The following is a 25,232-nucleotide window of genomic DNA, read 5'->3' on the forward strand; positions in this document are numbered from 1 at the left end:
GATCTACAAAAAAGCTACTCGTGCAAGGAGCAGGACGGTCTCTTTCTTATCTGTTTTGTTCGACGCAATTTCTCAATGCATCCGTCGCGACGACACTGACGAGTAAGACAATGGCGGGTAAACGAGGAGGAGTCCATTCCGTTGGCAACTCGACAACAGATCCCGTCTATCTGCGTCGTGAGGGACGGGCGGACGAGACACACGAGTAGCGAGAAGGGAGGTGGAGTCTCCACCCGACGGGGTGGCTACGGTCCTGGGGTCGCTGAGGGTGGGTTAGGCCGTGACGCGTTCGGCCCGAGGGGTGGGAAAGGTTACCCCCGCTGGTAGAGCGGGAGGGTGCCCCCGAAGCACGGAGGGTGCGCGCTTCCGTTTGAACATCGGTGAAACGTCAGTTACCTCGCGACGATCTTTCCGCGAGGACTTTGTCCGATCGCGCCTCGGTTCTCGATTATCTCGATTGCGTCGCGCTCGTTTACAGCCTCGGTTCCTCGGTTTAACTTTACGCGTAGATTAGTTAACCTTGGCTCTCACAGTGCTGCAATCTTGAACGAGACCAGAGAATCAGTTGTCAGTTGTTCCGATTAGCTTCCCGGCTCCGTTCAGCGGCTCTATTTAACCACAGGTGAAGAAAGGGTTGAACGCGTGTACGCGTTCTCTTCACCCTCGGTTATCTATTCGTACGCTTTTGTTTATCTCGAGTTTTTATTGCTATTTCGAGGAAAAAAAAAGAGAAATTATTATGACGATGACTTTGTCAAACGATTAAATAAAGATGAAGACGAAAGGAATGAATGAAAGCGTGAATTGCTAAACGCTTACACGTTTTCAGCATCAAGTTCGAGATAAGGTGAAGGAGTAAGGTGGAAAATATTAAAGTGGATATACGTATGACGTATTGTTTCACATTGCTCTTTTTGCGGGGACAGCGAAATTATTAGCATTGTTTTTCTGGATGAAGCACGAAATTTGTTTGTTCCGCCTATGAGGCGAGTAAATCTATCTACATTAAGTTTGATAAATCTATCTACATTAAGTCTGCATATATTCGTGAATAATGAATATTTTGTGGATATTGGGGCTTTGACAGTTTAATTGAAAATTCAAATTGGCTGGAGAATTTATCATTAAAATTAACACCCTCGCGTTTACAATCGCAATTTTCTGTCGGTTGTAACGTACGAGCTTGTACCGGTGGACATATAATATCACATTATGTGTTCATTTTATTTTATTTTATTTTCGGTCAACTGTCGTGCGATAAAAAGGAATTCTTTTTCTTGCTTGTTTGCAGTGGATATTGCGAGATTTTTAGTAACAAAATCTAGGCGTATGTGGGATTGTTCACATAAATGTTAAAGGCGAAGGTTCCGATGCATTCTTACATGTAAACAATCGGGGAGCTGATGCGCTATTGACGTACTACTGACGCATCGTTGACGTGCATGCGAATAAATCTTAATCGGTCGTTCTAAACGTGGTCCTCGCTGCGAACCGGGGTATTTCTTGATTAAACAGGCATTAACACGCTGTTACGCGCGCGCGCGCGCGCGATGACGCGACCGATAAAAACGATTTTCATGCCGACACGATGGGCAATTACGGCGATGATAATCACTCACGTGCGCGCGCAGACTTTTTGTTCGCCAATTTTGGCGCCTCTTCTCGCGAAAATATTTGAGATGATATTCATCGTTGACAAAGTAGGGGAAGCGAATGAACTAGACTTACGGAGACTGCGTTCGTGATTGCGAAACCGGAGATGGTTAATCCTTTCAGGTCCTTTCAATGTATTCATGCGACTTATTTCCACGCTGACACGGACAATTACGGCGATAACGATCGCTACGCATAATTACATGCACGTGGACTTTTGTTAACTTCTATGCCTCGTCTGTAGAATACTTGAAAAAGAAGCTGTCTCATTTCGCATAAAAAGAGATACAAATCATTGAAATACAAGACGAAGTGTAGTCTACATAATTCTGGAGGCCAATTTGTATTTATTTGTGATTTATTGGGCTTAAATAAGCTTATTCATCTTTTGTTTGAGCTGCTAGTATTTAACACTTGCTAAAAATATACGTGTTGTTTATTACAAATTCTACACGCATATAACTATTTTTTATTTTTCTTATAATATGAGAAAAAGTAAGACAGTTTGAAAATTTGTGTTAAATTTAACGTATCGTATGTTACAAACGGCTCGTTCAAATTTTTGTGTTAATTTGATACAAAATAAATATGTTAAAAGGTGATATAAATATTATGTAAAAAATTAAAACAAAAATGTGATTTGACACAGTTTAGAACCAGAGTATGGAAACATATTTTTTCAATAAAATTACCATTTATAATTTGTTGCCACATATTTTATTTATTTATTTTAACTTTTATGTTTTAAAACTACATTATTATTATATTATTATATTATTTATTTATTCTCTCATAAATTGTGTTAATTTAACGCTAAGAAATGTTAAATATCAATTTCACACAAAATGTTCAAATAACATAATTACGTTATGTTAAAGCAACACTTGGATATGTTAAAAATTTTAACAAGGACTGGTTTTAACAGAACTACAAAATATTTTCTACTGCCTAAACATCTGATTAAATAAAATATTTATAAAGATAGGCTTATTATATTTTAATGAAAGCAGTAACAAAGATATATATATATATATATATATATATATATATATATATTTTTTTTTAAGGTAAATATTTTTTTCATATAAATTAATGGAAAATACAAGTCCGAAGAAAAAGAATAACGTAAAATAATTCGTTAGATGTAGTGTCGATAGTAATTTTATCTATTTCCGTCGCTATTAACGGATCGTACGAAAACAAAAACATGCTTTAGCCAAGTGCCTAGTTTGTCTAGGCATAAAATAGTACTCGTGTACGGTATTCGGACAATCTCATTTCTCTTGAACTGTTTTTTTTTTATTTTCTTTCTTATTCCCTTTTTCGTTTTAACGACAAGACGCGACGCGGTAACACCATAGGAAGACTTTATCGAGACTAGCTGCGGTGCAAGAGATAAAGGAACGAGTCGATCTCTTCGAGATCGAATAACAGGATTCATTGAGGCGCGCATCGTCGCGACGAGTGGCGAAGGGGGGGAGGAGATGAGCTTTATCGCTTTTCAATCTACCGAGGGTTAAGTACGTCGGGGAAGCACTCTTCTCGAATGCACTCGACTGTTGGAATTCTGCCAGCGAAGGATAATAACCTTCACCCTTGCCGGAGATCATCCGGACGTTTTGCATTAACGTCGAATTAAAACGTGTGTCGCTTTGCGTGACATCGATTCGAGGCGTGATTTTTTTTTTTTCCCCTTTACGAACTCGGTATATAGATACGGTTAAAGTACTTTTTGAATTCTTTTAAATTGTACTTTAGTATAACTAATATTAATAGTGTAATTAATATTACGATCGAAAATTATAAGACCAAAAAAAATGACTGTCAAAAAATTACTATATTATTTCTTTATCTTGAATTTATCTTGACGAGCTTATGTCTTACAACGATGTTGGACGGATCAATGCTTTATTATAATAGTCTGAATGTTTAATTTAACTTTCAATTGTTTCCTTTTAATTTAAAAATTACGATTTGTGTATATATTTAATACGTAGGGTGTATTTAAACTTTTAAATATAAAGTTAAGCTCAATCTCTGTATAATCATTAAAATCGCGTTTTGAAACTTCCTAATTCGAATCTGTCTGGAAACAGATTTGTTCCGCGCGGAGTTAGCATCGCAATTTCGAGGAAATGAAATGACAAATCCGACATTAATTGGAAAGCAAATAAATCACGCATAAATCACCATGGATAGTGTACACGATTCTTTTAATGGCTTTTGACTATAAAAGGTTTTTTATTCGTAGAAAGCCGCAAAATTGCTGATACTTTACTCATACACGCAGTTTTCGTAGATGGGGATTATTGTAGAGCGCACATACAAACAATATTACGTATTAAATACATTTTAATCCATACCTCGTACTGACCTCTATTCTTGCGCGCGACGACGAAATAATAAAATACATCTGCGTACTACTAAGTTACAAAATATTTCATTATTAGCAGTGAAGCAATTTTCTTTTTGTATCTTTCGTTCGCGTCGCTTTGTGTCCTTTGTTCTTCAATAACGAGAGCCATCCCAGTCGAACTAATTAAATTGATCAAATTGGACTACAATAACCAAACTGATCGTTACCCGAAACTCGGGAATTAACGCGTTCGTTAATTTTTGTTGTTCAATCAATAAAATTTGCCGAAAAAAGATGGTTATTATAAAAAAAAAATCACAAAATGAATGCAATAGAATTGTAATTTCAGAAATGAGAAGATTCAGGCATGAAATAAAACGTATTCCAAATATTCAGAAAATTAAGTTATCTTTGTGATTGGTTTTAACAAAGCGTATTCACCAAACATATTATAATTTTTTAGATGAAAATTCTTGCCAGTGATACATTTCCATCAAAAACAATATTTGTGATGGAAATGCATTATTGGCAAAGGTTTTCACTTTCAATCGAGTTTTCCCTAATAAAATTATAATATTTGGCGAATTTGTAACATAAAATAAACTCCTTATATCCTGTGTTCGTTCAGACAATTAATTTCCTGATTGTAATGCAAATTTACTAATGATAGAATTATTTAGCTAGTTTCCATCAATCGATGCTTTTATAAATTTTTGTGATACGCCATTTTATTTGTCTCGCGATCTATATCGCGTGTCTCCTAATGGGATTCTCTGCTGGATGAGAAAAACACCGGCTGTGGAAATTGGCGTAGGCGCGGTCGTTTGTAAAATTATCGCGATTAATGAAGCCGACTCGCTCGGGTGATTAATCCGTCCAGATGATTCTAAGTGACACACCACTCGCCAGAATCTGCCGGAAGTAACATACGATCGCAGACATGAATTTATTTCTATGATTGTGTCAAAAGTTTCAAAAGTAAAATTGCTTAAAATGTCAATTTTTAATGTATGAATAATTTTGTATCGAAAATGTTACAGAAATTGAGATAGAAGAATATAGGTAATTATATTCCAGCAAAGTTAACTTATTTTATACATTGTATATAAAAACATACTTGTTTATGTATATATAGAACGTCCTATTTCAATTGTCTACCTAAAATATCTTGCAAATAATAGAGAATGTTTTAGATAAAAGTATAGTCTGAATGAAAACAAAATTAATTTTTCAAAGTTATATGAATATTATCGCTATTTATAAAAATATAATTAATAAATAATTTTTTTTACATAATATGTAAGAAGTTTTTTATTTATTTTATAAATGTGAAGACAATTCAAGATGTAAGATTATCTTCTCTTATATATAAATATAAATAGAGATGTAAATGTATTGTCAAGTAATGCCAGATATATGGAAATGAAAAAGGATACCGAGGAGTTGCAAAACGATGTTTTGTAAAGGATTGTTTTGGAGACAAATTGTGACTTTCGAATTTGCGTTTTTTTTTTTACCGAATGTATGTTATTCTGAGATTTATCTATTGTGAAAAATGTATATTCAGTGTCAGAGTGAAAAACTGACAGCCGCATTTAGCGCGAGATGTGCAGTGCGAATATATACGGTGCTTTATCTCGTTGTTTTCCCCTTTTCGATACCAATTAAAAACGCGAACGTTCCACGGACGAAACGTGTATCTTCTCCATCTCTCGGGATTTTTTTTTGCCAAAGCGAGCCTCGGTATAAATGAATGTCCGCGGGTGAGGTTCCTGGTGTATAGCTGTTTTGGTGTTATTTGCAAGTCGTCGTGCACTACGGCTATACGTCGTATTGATCGATGAGAGATAATAATAGCGACTCGTGGCACGATGCTGCTCTGATTTGATAAGGAAATTCATTAACGCGCCCCACTTTGCTCATATTCACTGTCTTTTTTTTTCTTATCGACCACAGACAGCGCGTCGATATTGCGGCGTGTTGCATCTGGATTAATGTTTGCGATTTTGGTTGAAAAATGAGTTGTCAAGTGTAATAGTGACGTAAATGAGTAAAAATTACGTTTTTCTTCTATGAACATCATATTTTATAAATGTATCCAACTTATACCTGTACAGTGGATAATGGAAATGCAAATATCTATAGTTTTACGGCAATCAATTTACTATCTATTTATTATTAATCCTTCAAGCCGGTATTCATACAATATTGATATACAATACGTGGAAGAAGGAAAAAAAATCAAATTTCAAGATTCTACTGATTAAATAGTAATAGTAAAAATTTTAAAAGATGGAGTAACGATATGGATAATTTATTTAAAAACTAATACTATTTGCCTCAAGGATGACTGATCAGTACATTTAACCTAGTGAATCTACAGATCTGAACTATATACACATTTTTAAATGATAATGTGATAAATATATACATTTGAGGAAAATAGAAGTAAGGCATTATTCAATTAAATCTAATTTAAGAATAATAAGATGAAGAGAATAGAATAACAAGAATAAAACCAAAAACTAAACTCATATACATGTTTAGTACTAACAAAAGCTTATTTTCATGTTCTTTAATTAATCTTTAAGTAGATAAGTGGAATGGTCACTGGCCACAGTGCTCCAAGCATATTTCATGCTTTTAGATTGACAATGGAATTTCATCGACTTATATTATCTTCCTATTGTCGATCATTTGATCGATCAAGATAGCACCGGATATTATTAGGATGAAGTAATAAACAATAACAAAAGTCAAACATACCGAGGAGTTGTCAGCATTCCTACCTCTGCGTTTTGATTCAGTCTTACAAACCAGCTTCCGATACTTTTTTATATATTTTGTTATTTTCCTTTATTTTTTTAATGCAAAATAGCATAGTATTACTATATGCATTTGAAATTAAAATTGCAATTATCATCATAAATTTAACGCGATATTTTCTCAAATGTTGCATTTACTTCTATGGTAATAGTCAATTTATAAATTATAAAATGCACGCGCGTGTGCGCGTTTGTACATATGTATTTTATAATTTATAAATTAACACACCCACGGGGAATAATTTGTCCAAGAAATGCTGGTAGAAAACCGAGATTTTCATAATGAACGTAACGTATGAATTATCTAGAAAGTATTTGTTTAAAATATAAGTGCTCTTGCAAACCATTATTTAATACTGGTTCTGAAAATGTGCTTGTGTAAAATTTTATAAATTAAATAATTTTATTTTTTCTTTGCTTTTTTATTATTTAGTTTTTTTTAGCTTATTATTTATTTTGTTTCAATATTTTAATAATTCTGTAATTTTAAAGTTTATTTTCTATTTAATAAAATTTTAATTTGAAATAATTCTCTGTATTTTTAGTTCATTATTTGAGTTTTGCACTCAATATTTTATATTACAATAATTTTATATGAATTTTTTTGAATTGTTATTTAGTATCAAACTATTTATATTTAAACACTTTTTATCTGAGTTACATATTTTAATAATAAACAATTAAAAAATAAAATGATGACATGTAGAAGTCTTGTTCTGGAAAATAAAAATAAAAGTATTATTCGCGAATATTAAAATTTATTTTTTACTTTTCTCTATTTCTTAAGAGTTTAACTAATGTAATGAAAATTTAATGTAAATTTAAATATAACATACTAATGCAAAATATAACAATAATACATTCCTTTGGGATGTTATCAGCATTCTACTTATCTACTTTTGTGTATGTAACTTTTGTGACGACCTACCTACTCAAAGGTGAAAAATGAGCTAATACAGCTAATTAGAAAGCCTTTTCCAGCTTAAAGGATTAAGTGTCTTACAACCTACTTAGATTATTGCGCGTAAAAGAGATATCAAGTTTTCATGTTTTATATCAAAGAGAGATTAAAAAAAAAACGATATAATTTCTCTTTTATTTTTTCACATGCAAACATTTTATGTAAATGTTAATGCAACAATGACAAAGCATAAACCATGATTTGCCACGCAGTTTTTCCCCAAAAACATTTTACATTTTTCGTCTTTTGCATTCATTCTTCTTTTTGTTATTGCGTTTCCGTTGGTTCCCCGTGGTGGGAAGGATTTTACGAATGCAGCTGCGTCATTTTTATATTGTCGCGACATCTCGTATAATAACGAGGGGCATTTACATATGAGTCTTGTCGCCTGCGTGCAAGCAGGTGCAGCTGCAGGAACGTTCGTTGCATATTTTGCTAGAAGTCCGACTTGCGCCACGAAGAGACGCCTCGTTTCCGATTGTTTCATTCTCGCGAATAATACGGCGCGGCGGCTCTAACACCGACAAGAAATGAAAGACAATAAAAGTTTACGCTAATAACGTGGGACGTATTAATAATGGGACACACAAAGTTTTAGCCATGAATAATTCAATAAATCAAACGTATATTTCCAAGTAAACTTCGCGTATTGAATTTCATTCGTGTACCTGTATTCATGTACAGCTGTAATTAATAACGGAGCTACAATTAATACTAATGGACTCGGCATGAAGTGCGTAATAAATAATAAATTTAACAATAACATAATAGACTAAGGAGTGCGATATAATGACGTAAATACAACAACAATAATAATCACAGTACAGTACATACAACATTTATCATTCGCATCGATAAAATATGTACTTGCGTAAGACGTACCGTTGAATCGTTGCATCGGTGATCGCAGGTAAATTGAGCCGTGCAACATTCACGAATATTCGCGATCCACCGGGCCGGAATAAGACGAGATAGATCCTGCTGGAATTCCGAGGACTCTTCGCACCGAGTTGCATAGAGAGGGCTTACTTTTTCGCGACTCGCTGTTGATAATGGCAAAGGTCGCAGTGCAACCTTGAGAGCCTTGCGCCGCGTCGTAAGAGGATTCATTGTAATCCAATATGCGCTACGTGCTACGAAACATTGCACCGCCGGATAACGTTCGCGACATGCTCGCGTCATGTAGGCGCGAGATAGAATGATAGGTTGGTGTATTATGGAGGTTAATGCCGGCGGCCGGATCATTTAACCCGTTTGTACGTGACCCAATTCTTTTTCGCACATTTTCGCATTTAGATTCGCAAAGCTTATTGTTGCTACGTGATAGTCCGATTTGTATTTTTTTGTTATATATATGTAATCGTGCTTTGTACAAGTACAGACGATAGCGATTTTCATGTAATAACGATTTTAACTTGTGCTCGGAAACGTCAAATAATTGAATAGTTTGGACACTTTGAATCTTAAAATCGAATGTCAAATAGTTCTAGACTGAAAGTACGTTCGAACTGTTTGAACTCGCTTCAAATTCGAAAGTTCGAAATTATATATTGTAGTTCAAACCGAAATTTTTTGAAAGATTTATGTACAAGAGACTCGTGAAAAACTGCTTTTCCGTTTCCAATCTTCTTTACTCAATCTCAACTGAGCTTTCAGACTTCAAGCATTACGAATCGACATTGCACCGATCACTGTTTTGAATCACTGCTCAAAATATTCGAACTAGATGATTTATCATTTTTTATTTTTACTTTGAATTATTCGGATAAATAAAACAGACAAAATATTCGAATGTTTCTCGTTTGCGACTTTTAATTTTAACGAAAAATATAATTTGTACATTTTACGCGTACACATATTGTCACTATAGTACTAGATTGATGCAAAAGTTCTGTCGTTTTTCTACTGGGTTTTGTATGTTAGATAAAGTTAGAAAATCGAAGTTCTTTGAAAAGAGGATTGGAAAGTTTTTCTCTCGGGATGAAAAAAGAGCATATACTGAAGCGCGTGGCAACAATTTTGGTTCGATTTTGTTGGAATTTTGTTTTCACCTTTATTCGACAAACATGACGAACCTTTCGTACCAACATAACATATAGTATCGTCGATACACATTGCTACACATACAGTACCTTAATACATACGACACATACATATGTACTGGGCGTGGTTGAAAAGATACGAAATTGGCTGTTTGAGAACCTCTACGTTAACATGTTTGCTGAACACCTCGGCCTCTCGGGGAAGCTCCCAAGTTATTTTTATTGTTTCCCTCGCGCCCTCGATAAACGTTTATTTCCCTCTCTGATATTTTGTGCGGGAGATTCGGCTCACGTATCGGCCTCCAGGGCGAGGCAACTGGCATTTCGATTTTGACGAAAGCTTGGCCATGCTCGGAACCAGCACGTTCTTCCACATGGATACGTTCCCATATGGACGAAACCTATTTCGTAGTCGTATTCTAATTTGGTAAACAGTAGATTATCGTGGAGATTCCTTAAAAATTGATCAAAAAGTTTGAACTTTTTTCTTTAAATATCTTTGCGATTAATCAGAAGGAAATCAGATTTAGCAGGAAAGCGATTTATCTGTTATTTATCGTAACGTTTTGCGTACGTACGTACATATTTGAATTTTAGCAATTACGCTATTATTGAAATGTGTTATTTCCAGTAAAGTATTGAGTAGCTTTTCAAAAGTTATCTCTATTGAAATTTTTTAATATTTTATTAATGAATAAGAAATAACATTTAATTTTTAAGGAGGTTTCAATCTTTTACTTTTGAGAATTTCGCGAACGTTATGTGTGTAGAATTTCTGGAATTTTAATTTATTCCGGAATTTTAATTTACATAATCTCAAAATTTCCTGAATTTTGAGGCGGATTTGTGTGCGTAGGTATTTGCCTTAGGGATGCCTTTGCGTGTGATTTACTGACAGAATAGAATACTTGTGTGGGTTTGATACGAGAAACCGAGACATGAGATAGAGCACCGGGATACAGTTACGTGACGGCTATGGAAAGTTCTTATCTGCAGTGTCATAGCAAAGTCTGCTCAATTCTGTTACGTTTTGGCATGCCATACTCAATAAAACGGATGTATTCGAAACGGGGAGAAGATTGCATAAAATTACATAACGTCGTGACGAGTAACAGAAAGAAAGAACGAATAGTACAAACGAATAAAGGGAGACATCACTTCCTTTTTTTTTTTAATTGTTAACAGCTGTTTTTTACAATTTCATACATACACAAGTACATTCATGATATTCAGTACGCAATATGTACTAATATAAACGCAAACGTACATATTGCATATTCCAATTTATCCTTCCGAGTTTACGAATATAGTTGTACGATTGTGAAATGGAGTTACATATTTTTTTCTGTGCAAAAAGCTTTGGGTGCATTTAGCAGATTAATGAAATGTACGGTTTTTGTGTTCTCTCTTTTCTATTAAAAAACATTTATTCAAATATCATTTACATTACATGTGCATATACGCAAAAAAAAGCAGCAGAAATAATGGCCACGCATTAATTCATCATATTAAAAATCTATTTTAATATGATCAGCAAGGTGAACGAGATATTTGTTACCGAATGACCTTTAATTTATTTACGGGCTTGTTTATTACGCTACTCTCGTTAACTGAACCTCTTGTATAGGTGTAGGAATTTTTCGTGCTTTTTTTGTAGTGAAATGAAACGATCACTCGTTAAATTTGCGAACGTCATGCGAGGTAGACATTTCTATTATCGCTTAATAGATTGTAATCAGCACAATCTTGCAATTGACAAATCTGGAAGGTCGTTGTGTTTTATTAATAATTTTATTTTAGTCGAAGATTTTATTATCTGATGAAGTAGCAGAGATATAGAATAGTGAAAACTTCGTGTTGATAAAAAAAATAATATTTGAAGAATATTAATGTTTCGATATAAAAACACATAATTGACTAATAAGTATTATAAAATATAAAGTGAAAAACAAGGTCGAGTCGAGCAAAATAAAGAACTTACAATAAAATTTAAATTTCATCTATAAACAGATTTCGTATACAATGTATATAAACATGTTTCGGACTTGTCTGTCCTCAGTATGTTACAATTTTAAATATATCTCTTACATAAGTATAATGATCTCAGACTAAAACGTGGAGTGATGTTCCGGGTACATAATTAAAAGACGTGTCAGTGATGAAAGAAGCTCGCAATAAGCAATGTCTCGATGTTATAAGGAGTCATCTTTTTTTAGTCTGTTATGTCGTTGAATCACATTATTCCGTATGAAAAAATTAACAGAAACTATTTTTATATATATTAACCGATATAATGAATACTATAGAAAAATCGAAACCGTGACTTACAATGCCGTGAGATTATCGAGATGCTAATCTGACAATGAGTCGAGGCGCACAATATCGTTGTGATCTGAACACAATAGCGGTCAAATTTCGACTGAATATAGTCACATATAACGTGTTTTGAAAAACGAGCAAGGAAACAAACACACATACACTATTTGAACTGACACGTTTATCTTTATGATTCAAAACCAACTAATTCGTTTACCAACTAATTATTTCAACGAGTCTAAGATATTTAGATAAAAATTATTCAAAAGGTCTTCGTATCTTTTTTTAGATCGATTCTATTTTTCTGTTCCTTGATATGGATCATCTCGGACACTAATTTTTTGTAATAATTGATTTCTCTGTCCAATATCTTTATTTCATCCCAATTGAAGGAATGATTGTGTGATACTCTATGTTCTGTTACAACTGTGTGTTTAGATGAATCTAAATTTATATTATTTCTATGTTCCTTTATTCCAGTATTTAGTTTTCGTTTTGATTGTCCGACATAAGACGAATTTGTACAATTTAGCTTCTTCAAACACTGACACTTCTCTTAATTATGTATCCGGATCATCACTCCACTCATACTTATGTAAGCGACATGTTCGAAATTGTTACATACTGAGGACGGACAAGCAAGTCCGAAACATGTTTATGTAATTGTATACGAAATCTGTTTATAGATAAATTTTAAATTTTATTGTAAAATCTTTATTTTGCTCGATTCGATCTTGTTTGTCACTTGTTTATATTTTATTGTTTAAATATTTGAAGCTTAAAAGTGCTTATTAGAGTATTATAAAATTTATCATAAAATAACTATAGCAAAATTGATTAATAAGTATTATAAAAGTTTTCAACATGAAGATGAGAAGGTCAATATCGATATATAATTTTCTTGGTGCCTAATAATAATTTTGTGTGAATTTTTACAGTCTCCAGTTCACGTAAACTGCGCGCCGCATATCATGGTTCTTGAAACACGGTACTTAACCGCGCGAAGCCGAAATGCGTAATATCATAAATTAAAATAACGCGCAGTTCACGTGAGCTGGAGATTATAAAAATTCACACAAAATTATTATGAGGTACCAAGCTCCGCTATCGATATTGACTCTCTCATCTTTACGCTTGACATTTTTATTGGTCTTAATTTTATTATTATAAAATTTTGGTTAGATAAAATATGTAGAAGCGTAAGCACTCCACGCGATGCTGCGACGCGCAGGTGCAGTGTCCTTACGATTGCAGTAGGCCGAGTATGGCCTACTTTCCGAAACAATCGCGCAATACCTAGAACATCTTGGTGGGCCAATTGTAAGTGTAGGAGTTTCAAGGGAATGCGTGAGAATGACCCGCTTTCGTTGCTTTAGATGTGTCAAGGTCGCGTTCCACCTGACGTTATCAGAAATTTCGTACTTTATATAATTGTTTGAAAGATAATATTTCGATAACGAGTCGTGGTTTGAATATCGATGTAGATCCGATTCTATTTTAACAATAATTCAAAAAGTTAAAATTGTGATATGTGTATTTTTTTTATATTTCGAATTTTATGTATATTCCACAGTGATCTTTGTACAAATTCTATAAACCGGTTAAGATCTGTTCATTACTTGTTAAAAAAGTAAAAGTTATATTTTTGTTTTAGTTTTTGCTTAAAAGTATCACTGAATCCATATTTCTACCTTCTTTTCTACAGCTTGTAACGTCAAAAGGAGAGTACCCAAATAAATTAAAAGAGAGTAACCGATTATAGAATATTACGCCTAAAAGTTGTAATAATTACAGTTCTCCAGCTCTCATTTTGAAACTGCTAAAATCAAATGCGCGATTAATTAATTAACAATTAATCGCGGTACAAAATAGCAAACAATTAAACATGCAGTGTCTAAATGCCGATCGAAGATAGAAAGTATCCCTGACGACGATCGTCACGCGATTTTGACGAAGGTCGACGACGCCCGAGGGTACGCACGAGAAGCACGGCGTGCCGACGGATTAAATCGCGGCTTTAGTATCGGTTATCACGAAATTTTTCGAATGCTCAGGTAGTAGGGATACCCGCGGTAGGTCGGTTCTTCGGAAAACGTGGCGGAGCGTGTTGGTTACCATGCAATGCCAGCTGGGATTGGTCGAGTTTGGTGGGCGAAGGGAGATCAATACTGGGAGGCTTTCGACATGGAGAGGCGTAGGCCGGTGTGTTCACCACGAGGAACGAGGACCGAGGACCGGGATTAACGGCTGCTACTGGCACGACCTTGATTGTGACCTTAACCTTGATAACGCCCTTGAGCGAGATACAAAAGCTCGTCGACGTCGTATCGGCAACACGACGGGAATTTCCGCACCGGAAAATTCGTCGCCACATTTAACTCCTTGTAGTCGAGTTTTCGCTGTAATGTCGGCTGAACTGTGTTGCGGATTTTATAGGTCGCTCTTTGTATATGTTACAAGGCCATTGAAGCGGCTCTCGAAACGCTGACGTAGGTACCTCTGGTACAGGGTAGACAAACGTACGATGATCCTGAAAGCAGATAGCTACTTTGAAACTTTTCGTTCTAATTCATCGAGCATGCTTGATAAATTTTCTTTATATATCAGCGAGTTGTTATACATAGAGATTAGCGTTTTATAAGAGCGCCATATGTTCACTTTGATCATTGACTTTCGGATTATTTATCTTTTTAATTACCTTGTTTCTTAATTAAAAATGTTATTAATATAAATGATAAGCATTTCAAAGTCGAATAAGATTTAAGAGCATTAGGTTGAGCGTTGTATATTTAAAAAAGACTATTAAGAATGTCTGTGCCGTATCTCAAAGTATTATCAAAAATTTTTAAATTTTATGGATTGTTTTATTATTACGTTTTAATGTCTATGTAAAATTTAAACATATTTTCCTTATTGGTTTAAAAGTTATTTAATTTTTTATTTGTTCTTGATTCTTATATAAAAGTGCGTTTTATATTACTCGTTTGAAAATTTGACGAGAAAATAGCATTACAACTTAAATTTTTTACGTATATTAATGAAACTAATAAATACTCGTTCAAAGGATTATTTGGATCCACTTACTCGTTTAAGAATTTTTGACTATACAATACTAAAAGTTACAGAAATTTAAAAACAGAAAGCTTTTTCTAGGTTTATTCTTTTTTTTTTTTGTTGTTAATTACCAACCAAAAATTTTGTTCGCGAATATCCGAATTTTAGCATTGAAACTAGCTGCAAAGAAGAAAACATTAATTTTATAATGGTTTTTGCACTTGCAATTATTATATTTTGCTGCAGTATTTAAATAAATAACTTTTAAACGAGTAAGTAGATTTAAATGAATTTTTGCACAAATATTCATTAATTTTATGCGTATGTGTAAAAAATTTTGATTTAATTGGTACTCCCTCATTAAATTCGCAAATAAGTACTGCAAAACGCGATTTTACATAAGAATAAAGAATAAACGAGAAATTAAATAACTTTTAAACTAAAAAGTGAATTGTGCTCAAATTTTACGCAGACGTAACACTAGAACATTTTATGAAATTTTTATATTTTTGGTAATGTTTTAAGATGATTAGATTAATAGGACCAATATATCGTTAAAAGATATTTATCTAAAACTGCAGTAAAATAGGATTATTTTTGCTGCCAAAAGTCATAAATTACATTTTTCGTTGTTTTTTTTCTCTTTGTAACTGGTTTCAAGGTCATGACTAAAATTTTTTGTCACTAATTAAGAAAAAAAGAATAAACGTAAGAAGCCTTTAATTTTTATTCAAATTTGGATTTTTAATTTGTGATATAACATATAGCCAAAAATCCTTAAGTTCTCTATTACGTAAATATAGCGGAATTATAATAAAATTATGCTGAAATCACAATGTTATTATAATAATAACCGCTTTGATAACATTTGTTATAGCAAAATTAATGTGATATTTTCATAAACGTTTTACCTAAATATTATTCTACCGTTTAACTGTGGTCATTGTGTTCTACTCGTACGATCGCAGCTGTTCCGAAGGAAATCATTATGTCTCAACTAAGCAATAAGACTCCGCTCGATTTCCATATAATTAAGATCGGCTGTTATCATCGTCGCGGCCTTGACTATGCGCGCAGAGCTCGACGTAATAAAGTTTAACCGAGGTTGTTATGTTCGATTTGATCGCCCTGCCTTTAGAACCGAGATGGCCGTGTACACGTCGATGCATTAAAAATCTTCTTGTTTTCTTTTTTTTATGCGAAAAACGTTTACGAACAAGAGTAATCAATCCGATGAAGTGTTTGATACTAGAACAAAATAAGTCGTAATACAAACGACGACTTACGATGAGTAAAGCGATTTTATATTTCACGTGAAGGAATTATTGACCGTATCATAAACTCAATCCATTCTTCGAGAGCCTCATATCGTAGCTGTAAGAACATCCGTAGGTCGTCATGTTATTCTGCGAGTAGAGCTGTCTGTCGAAAGGATCGGTTGATTGATTATCGCAAACGTCTGCGATGTCGTCTCGTCTACAAGGGTGTTCGCGCGTACGATCCATCTTCAGCGATCAGTTTCTCCCGGCATTCCTAACGCTATTCCTCCTTTTTTTCCTGACAGTTCCTTCGCGGATTACTCTTTTACCCTCCATTTCTTCTCTCAATCCTCGATCGCCCGTGTATTTCTACGGTGAATCGACAAAAAAGTATGTGTTTTAACGACGGACGATGAATCGCTTTTGCAAAACCAATCAATTTCCTTGGAATTTACAAATGCGTATTTATGAATTAAAATTTATGAACGATTATTTAATTATTATTGAAAAATACCCTTTTGATGTAAAACAGCGTCTCGTGACTCGGCGATTAAAAGTGCTGGAGGAACACAATGGCTGTCGAAAAACATGTTTTGTACTACCACTGCACCTATTAGTTTTCAGCTACGTTGATTAATGCATTTCTCGATCACGTTCTTTATTATTTTGATGAGAGCGCAGTTTTCGCGTGTGTGTTACGAGATAACGCAAAGATTAGAATACGTGGAGACACGTGAATATTTTATACGACACTGACATTTTCGATATTATCTCTCGGTAACATCTTACGTTATTTCATTCTTCTGTACCCTGAAAAAAGTGTTTGGTAATAATAAATTAATATAAGGATGTATAGGACATTTCTCAAAACATTGAAAAAATTATGAAAATGTTACAGATTGTTTTATATATTGCATTTAAAAGTAGTAGAGAAAATTTGATGACGATTTTTTATCGGAATAAAAAATTATTTCAACAAGAAATAGACATGTGTTCTAATGAAAATATAATTAATAATGAAATAAGAAATAATGAAAAAATCAGAACTTTTATGTAAGTACTTTAAATATTCAAAATGATTTATGCAAATTTTTATTGCAATCCAAAAATCAGTTCTGTAAAATAAAACAAAATTCATTTACTTATTTGCAAAATAACTAAACAGACAATCGCAATAAAATTTTGTATAAATTATCGTGAATACTTAAAGTACTTATGCAAAAAATTGAATTGTTTTTAATATTGAAAGTTCTTTAATTTTTAATAACAAATAGAATAAATAAACTATAAATAAGTTAAATAAAAATATAAATACCTTATTCATACAACTTTGATACGTATAGTTTCTTTGAAGTGTTAATATCGAACATTTTTCAAATTTTATTTACTTTGCAGGAATTGCATGTTTGATACATCCTCAAATCGAGATAAATCCTTAGACAGTTATAACAGGATTTTAGTGCTAAAATAATGTTTTTTATATGATTTTTAAATACATTTTAATAATAATTAAAACTAAATGATAGCTATTAGGTTTTAGTGAAATAGTTTTGTTATTCAGTCAATATAATCAAATAATAATATTTAATAACCCTTTAATAATCATTTAGTAATAATTGAATAGTTACTATGTTTGGTTACTGTAAAAATGGAAAGAAAATTTTTGCTGAAATATATTTATGTTATTAGATTTGAATATATTTATGTTAAACCATTAAAAAAAAATTGTATTGTACGTTTAAGCTGATTGCTAGAATGTCAACACTTTTTGCAACAATATTTTTATGCTTGAACATAATTATTATTCTACTGATTATTTTAATGGTCTAACATAAAATTATTTTCTGATCTGTATCCAGCTAAACTTTTAAATACTATAATAAAATTGTTCTTTTCGTGTATATTATACAATTAATATAATTACTACATGTTACTATTTGGTTATATTAATTCAACATAATTGAAATTATTAATTGAAATTTAAATTATTTTACTAAAGCTTGGTTATTAATTACTAAATTCGTTTCAGTGTATGTCGATTTATCATATATGCGTTTTTTTTTTATTATTTCAATTTTTGATTAAAGATATTGTCCCAATAATTAATTGGAAAAATTAATAAAGAGATATATTCCGTAGAGTTTTACAATAGATAATCGTAAAGATAAAAGATTGCTCGATAAATTCTATCCGGTAATTTTTTTTCAACTACCGGAGATGTAAATTTTTTCTAACATTAAATAGTTTATTTTATGAGAATAAGAGAATAAATCTTACGAACGGGAAGAGAAGGAAGAGAGGAGATTAAAATCTTAAATCTTTTATAAGACTTTCATAAAAGAGGGTTTCTGGTTTAAATAACGTATACATTATGTATACTTCAAATTATATTTCATTGGTTAAGATATTTAATTAATAGAACGGTACTCCAAAATTATTAATACAGCATTAGTAGCGGACTACGATAATTAAATTTATGAAATATCATTAAACGTATTTTAAATCGATGTCGGAGTGATGATGTTCACACATCATACTTAACAAAACTAGCAATATTTTATTATGTTTGGTTTTTGAGGACCCCTAGCCTTTACATTTCGAGAGTCTCGTAAATGCTTGTCGAATAATCCGTAAACTACTTGTCGTTAAATTACGCTTAGCACTTATGTCGTTAAATTACGCTTAGCACTTAGAAGATTTAAATATTTCTTTCACGAACGAATGCAGATTTGTATTTTCCACTCTTCTCTATTCGTTTCAAATAGTAGAAATAATAATCGAAACGAATGCGACGTTACGGAATGTCAAGTAATTTCGCTGTCACGCTCGCACTTGTCGCAAAGTTAACCGAATTTGATCGCTCCTGTAGTCTCGTGGTGTGCCGGGGATTTGCGACAATTGGCACCATGTCAGAGGTGAGACGCGGAGGGAAATATAAGAGAGGTGAGTGACGTCGTTGCCAACGGTCATCATCAGATGTCGTCTTGGCCGCGATTCGTTCGCGGCTCGTCCGTGTCTGCCTGTGCAGCTGATACGCTTGGTGTCGGCGACGCGTCGCGTCAGTGAAGTCCGATCGATTCGCTGATCATCACGGATCAGCAAATTGGTGTTTGCATGTGACCCTGGTGCACGCGCGATAACCGCTATCGAAGCTCACCGAAGCTTCGCTCGCGAGTGTTCATTGCGCGCGTTCGCGAGGAGAAACTTCGATCGTCGCGGTCGATCGAAATAATCGGATCGATTGTTCGAATCTTAAATATCTGAATCTGGAGTAGGACGAGTTTCGAACAAATCAGCCAAAATATCGGTACGCCTGTGATGCACAGCGTCTCACCGATCATGCCTGTCCGATACGCGATGTGAAACTGTCGACGTAGGGAGCTCGCGAGGAGTGTCGCAGGTGTATCGATTCGACGATCGACGTTATCGGAACGCGGAAGGAATGGCGTTATTCTCCGGTGGTGGCAGCGGTGCCGGTGGTGCCGGCGGTGGGCCGCCCATCAAACCGGAAGACACCATCCCTTCCAGGCAACGGAGCCTCAAGGATCGGCTGCGAGAAGGCATCACCGGCGGATTCGCTTGGCAGTGAGTATCGCCGGCGTGATTTACGCAACGGAAAGTGGCGGGGTCCATTTTTAACTCGCACGACCCCTCCACTCCGGTATCCTTTGCATTTTATTTTCTACATCGTCCTCTTGGTCAGCCATAATTTTCTTACACGTTCTTAAAGGATTCGCCCTTAGAACGTTAATAAGCGCTACTGATGGCATTACTGATGGCATCGTTAAACGAGCTTTGCAACGTGAAGTTGCAGAGTTATAAATTTGAAAGAATATATCTTCCAATATTTTTCTTATCTTTTGATCTATGCTTTGATCGATGCTAAAAATAATAGTTTAGTTTGAAGAAAGCGTTTACTCAGCGACGCAGGACATGTAGAAGTACACTTTAGGAATTACTCCATCATAAATATATCTTTTAGCCTAATTAATTTTTTCGTTTAAATGAAAGTAAGTCTAGTGGCCTTGCGAAACGACTTTTTCTGAGAAAGCAACGAAATTATTTTAGAGGATGTTAAGAGATTTTGCTCGCACTAATGCTCCCGTGTGTCATATCATTCCAGATTAAAACTTCTGCGCTAGTTTTTCTAATCGAACCAGCAATATATTTTGCATTTAACGTAATCGTTTTGCGATGCATTAAATATTTAATACAAACGAAATCCTAATACGACCGGGAAGTGTATCAGCACATTTGAATAATGAGAATGGCAATACCGGGATCGGAAGCAGTTTCTAGTGCTCAATAATTATCTAGTTGAATTTATAAACATTTATACGCGCCGCATATTTGCCGGACTTAAAACACAACATTTAAGAACAGAAATGTAATATCACGAAAATTAAATTGCTAATCAATTTAATAATTTTGATGCTTACACGCATCTCTACGATCCCCCTTTATTCCGAAAAATTGTAAAAAATTTTATTGCGAAAAATATTACCTCTGTCAGGGTATTAATATTTAATATCCAAGGTTAAATGTTTAATGTGCAGCCCTTACAGTATAGGGTATTGAATCGCACGAACCGTATTATGATTATTTAACGTCGCGATTGTTCACGCGATGTCGCGTCGGGGAATGGCGATTAATATTGTAGGAAACTTCATGAATTGGCACATAATTTTTGTATGGGAATTTTTTCCCCGATACGCCGCGGATCATACTTGACTCAGCGTTATATTATAAAGTGAGGATTATCGATCATTTTAATAAATGAGCGGCGTGAAACCGCCATTACCATAAGGCCGGATAAGCCGGACAGTGTATAGTAGAAAGTGTACCCAGCAGATGGCGGTCGTAGGTACTCTGATTATTATCCACTTTTATAACATTATCATATCAGCGTTTCTAGAAAAAAAATGCCGATATCTAATGGATGTGGACGTTCCGCGTTGACGCGTTTTAATCAACAAAAAATCTTATTTAAAGTCGACATGTAAAGGACGTGAGAGCGATTTCTTTTGTCTTAACTTTAATTTCTAAATCGTAGATTTATAATTATAAGAAGTATACATGTAACGCCTGCAATTACCAGATGCATTGTCATGGGAATTCCTCCAATCTCGTTTTTGTCGGGCGAGTATCGCGGCGTGGCCTTTTTTAGATTAATGATTTTATCCACTGGGCTTGCGATTATATCCGACCCGGGCGTGCAACTCGTTATTCAATCTTTCGTGATCCCGATTTTTTCTTTTTTTTTTGCCATATAAAATGAGAGGGAAAGTTATTAAATAGCCATCACCTATATAGTGGCCGACGAACTTGCCAACTCGTTCCTCCGTACAACCCTGACCCCTCGTTCGCCGTTGGGCCAGCTTCGCGTCCGACATCATATAAATTATCCAGCGCACGAGTTCTCCAGACTCGTGCTTGTTTGCTTTATCGCTGGACCAGTGCGCTTTTTTTCATCCTGTCTTTCACAGCAGTTTTCACTTTATAGAGCGCCGCGTGTATTTTTCTACCTCGAAATTCCGCACGATGGATGAGCCGATCAAACAATTCGTTCTCGCGTTGTCCGTTTTGTCGTTTTTGCATGTCGATTAGTACAAGGATTGTGATTTTTCTGTCTCTTGGAGTCGCTCATGTCCTTTTTCATTCTGCGTTAACGATGAATATAGCTTACGGATATTCATCTTGCGTCAAATTGAAGTATCATCTTTTAACCTTTAAGTGAGTAAATGGGGTGATCACACGGCATAGTTTTCTTAAATATTTCATGCTTTTAGATTGCCAGAGCTTATCGATTTATACCTTTCCATTGTTAAAGTCTTAAAGCTCATTACTTTTACATTCCTTTACCTCATTTCTTATTTTTACATTCCTTTATCTCTAACGGTATAATCAATGTGAATTTCTTTTTCTGCATCTTTAGTCTGTTATCAGAGACACGATGACCCCTCAGCATATTTCTGTGGTGCGCGCTCTTTATAATTTACACAGATATACAGATGTTCTACAATTTAAACGTCGATTCTGAACGGCCTAATTAGAGGGGTTCTTATGGCAAGATATTGCCGGTGGTTTGCCATTACCATAAAGGTAACGATCGAATAAAATCAGGTGTTTCTGTTCGGATTAAAACCCGGATCTACGACACAGAAAATAGTTGCACGACTTTCAACGCGATCGCTACAATGTAAATTTAATTGCATAATGGATTACTTATACCTACTTCATCTAGCATTGCGAATGTGATTAATCTTTTTAAATTATTTCTCATCAATGAGAGCGCAGAGCAGTTTCGTTTTCAATTTTATCAAATTGGAAGGTTTTAATCAAAGAATCTTATTATTTAAAAAAACTTGTAGAGATTTTTAAAGCTCGATAAAAACTGTAAACTATAATACTAATAGTGTTATAAGTATTGAATTTATTTTCTTCATTGTTATTCCGTAATCTTACACAATACCACGTACTCTCTAAATCTGAATTAGTGAAATCTTAACAATTAGTAAATATCATAAAATTGAAATGTCATGATATTGAAATATTATCAATTTGTAATGCTATATTTATAATTGTCATCAGTGATTATCTACTGTGATTTCGTTTAAGAGAGGGGTATTGCCACTGATTGGGATCAATGTATTATCACTGAAAGACAATGCACATATCACTGAGTGATATAATTATATCAGAAGGCTGTTAATTATCAGTGAATAATAGACTGATTCAAATTTAGAGAGCATATCATTTATTGCTCATTTTTCCATAATAATTTAGAATAGAATTTATTTGCTTCTGCCTTTACAAGCCAAGAAGGGACTTGATTTACAATAATATGTCTTATAACTCACTCATGCACATCCATACACTACGCATATTTAACCTATCAAAAAAAAATTATATTTATTCTTAAACCTATCTAAATCTAAATCTTATTCATTTTTTTATAATGAAAAAAAAATGAATTGAAATCCTTAAAGCAAACTATCGAACGTATTTATCGCCGAGTTCTGAAGGATAGAAAATGCTTCTTTTTTTGTATTAAAAGTTAAATATTAATATTCTGTTATTCCTTCGTTGTTACATATTAATGTCGATCTCAATATGGTGCAATAAACTGCAGACATATGACGACATTAGGCGTTTGTAATATATGTAATGGATTTCCGAATCGTGTCATGGATGCGACAGATACATCGAGAACAGACGACCAAGACGTCACTTCCGTATCCGGTATATATATATAATTTCGGTCCGCGATAGCCACTTTGTATAGAAGTTACCGACGTGACGCACACGTCGTACAAATAGAGATATTTGATAGATATATGGGTGGAACAATTCAGCGCGTCGTTTAACACGTATTAATTATCCAGTGGCCCAGTTTCACTTTTTGACATGTACACGCGCTGGAAGTGATTATCGCACGCTTGGAGAAATGCTCCAAAATGCAAAAGTTAAGTTTTTCATTCTTGAATTGTTTTATCGATAGTTTTATTGATAAAAATCAATTTTAAAGATTTTAGAAATGATAATATTCATATTAAAGCCTGAATACACAGAGAAAAAAGGCAAAGTAACAACAAACAAATGTTATTTATACGTTTTCTATGATATTCATTAATTATAAAATAATTGTGATAGTGAAATTTATATTTCCGTGAAATTTATCTTATTTTTTTATTATTTGGTCTATTTGTTAGGAATAAAATTACATTCCGTCGTATTTAAATAATTTTAATGAAACAAATTTATATCTCACAAATAAATTTTGAAATATCTTTTTTCTCAGTATAATATCTTAAATTTTGCGATCCCAAGTTTGCATCAGATATATCTTCGACTACTGAATTTGTTACTGTTAACATATGCCATGCCACATGTCGCATGTCGTACTAAACAAGGACAGTACAGATTTCACACTTTGCAAAGTTCATTTTGTTCTATAATTTTATATTCAAAATGAGAACCATGCTTACTATGAACTTATGTCACTCGGCATGATTCATGTATAAACCGCATGTGCGATATAAAATACGAATCTTTCGGTAAAGTTGCTTTTGTACTGCTGCGATTTATTTACAGGAATTGAGCCACTTAAAGAACTGCTATATTTTACTGCTGATAGTTTAAGCAGTTAAACAAATTATAATATATGCAGCTACATTTTCGCAAGAGTTACAATCTCTATGGCAAAGCGAACAAATTTCTCTTACTTTGCCTTAAAAGTTACAAGGAAACTTTTTAAGGAAACATAACTGTACTGTAATATATCATTTAGGTATATAAGAGAATTGAAACTTACCTCTTGCATGGATACGTATATTTTTAGCGAAAAGTCCCTTTTTGCAACGCGTAGAAAAAGCTTACTATAGTGGCCGTCAAGGTCACGGCCAATATCGAGTTCGGATCGGTAACGAACCATCGATTGTTCCGCTAGGCCGCTCTTATATCGAGGGAAAACAAAGGAGCAGCCGACGCCGCCCTTTATGTGGAGATGCATTCGCATGTATGCATAGCGGCGGCGGCTGGGATGTGCCACCGCATCTATGCTATCGAGTTGCCGTCTGCTATCGGATACATATGTGCACGCGTATGTACTTAACGTGCATACACATCGGCACACGTATTCACGTATACACGGGCAGACGTATGCAAGATGACCGCAAATTTAGATCGCATTCCCGAGGTCTTCACCTTCGAAAGCGTTCGAACGACCTGTCTGGAAATATCACCGTCCTCCTGCGCGACACTTTC

At 34.1% G+C, this 25,232-nt stretch overlaps 1 protein-coding gene across 3 annotated transcripts in view; it reads left to right on the plus strand.

Annotated features, from left to right (window-relative positions):
* The window catches only part of LOC105197934 (TLD domain-containing protein 2), a 162,886-nt gene that overhangs the window by 14,436 nt on the left and 123,218 nt on the right, over positions 1-25,232 (plus strand). Inside the window, exons 1-2 of one of the 3 annotated variants that reach the window (XM_039449840.1) lie at positions 379-860; positions 19,336-20,051. The exons of the other annotated variants lie outside the window; for them this stretch is intronic. Coding sequence (XP_039305774.1) covers positions 19,909-20,051 — 143 coding nt within the window. The 5' untranslated portion in view covers positions 379-860; positions 19,336-19,908. Of the gene's footprint in view, positions 1-378; positions 861-19,335; positions 20,052-25,232 lie in introns of those variants that run through there. 3 annotated transcript variants of the gene reach the window in all.

Source organism: Solenopsis invicta, chromosome 1 (genome assembly GCF_016802725.1).
Source record: "Solenopsis invicta isolate M01_SB chromosome 1, UNIL_Sinv_3.0, whole genome shotgun sequence".
In the NCBI taxonomy this organism is placed as follows: Eukaryota; Metazoa; Arthropoda; class Insecta; order Hymenoptera; family Formicidae; genus Solenopsis; species Solenopsis invicta.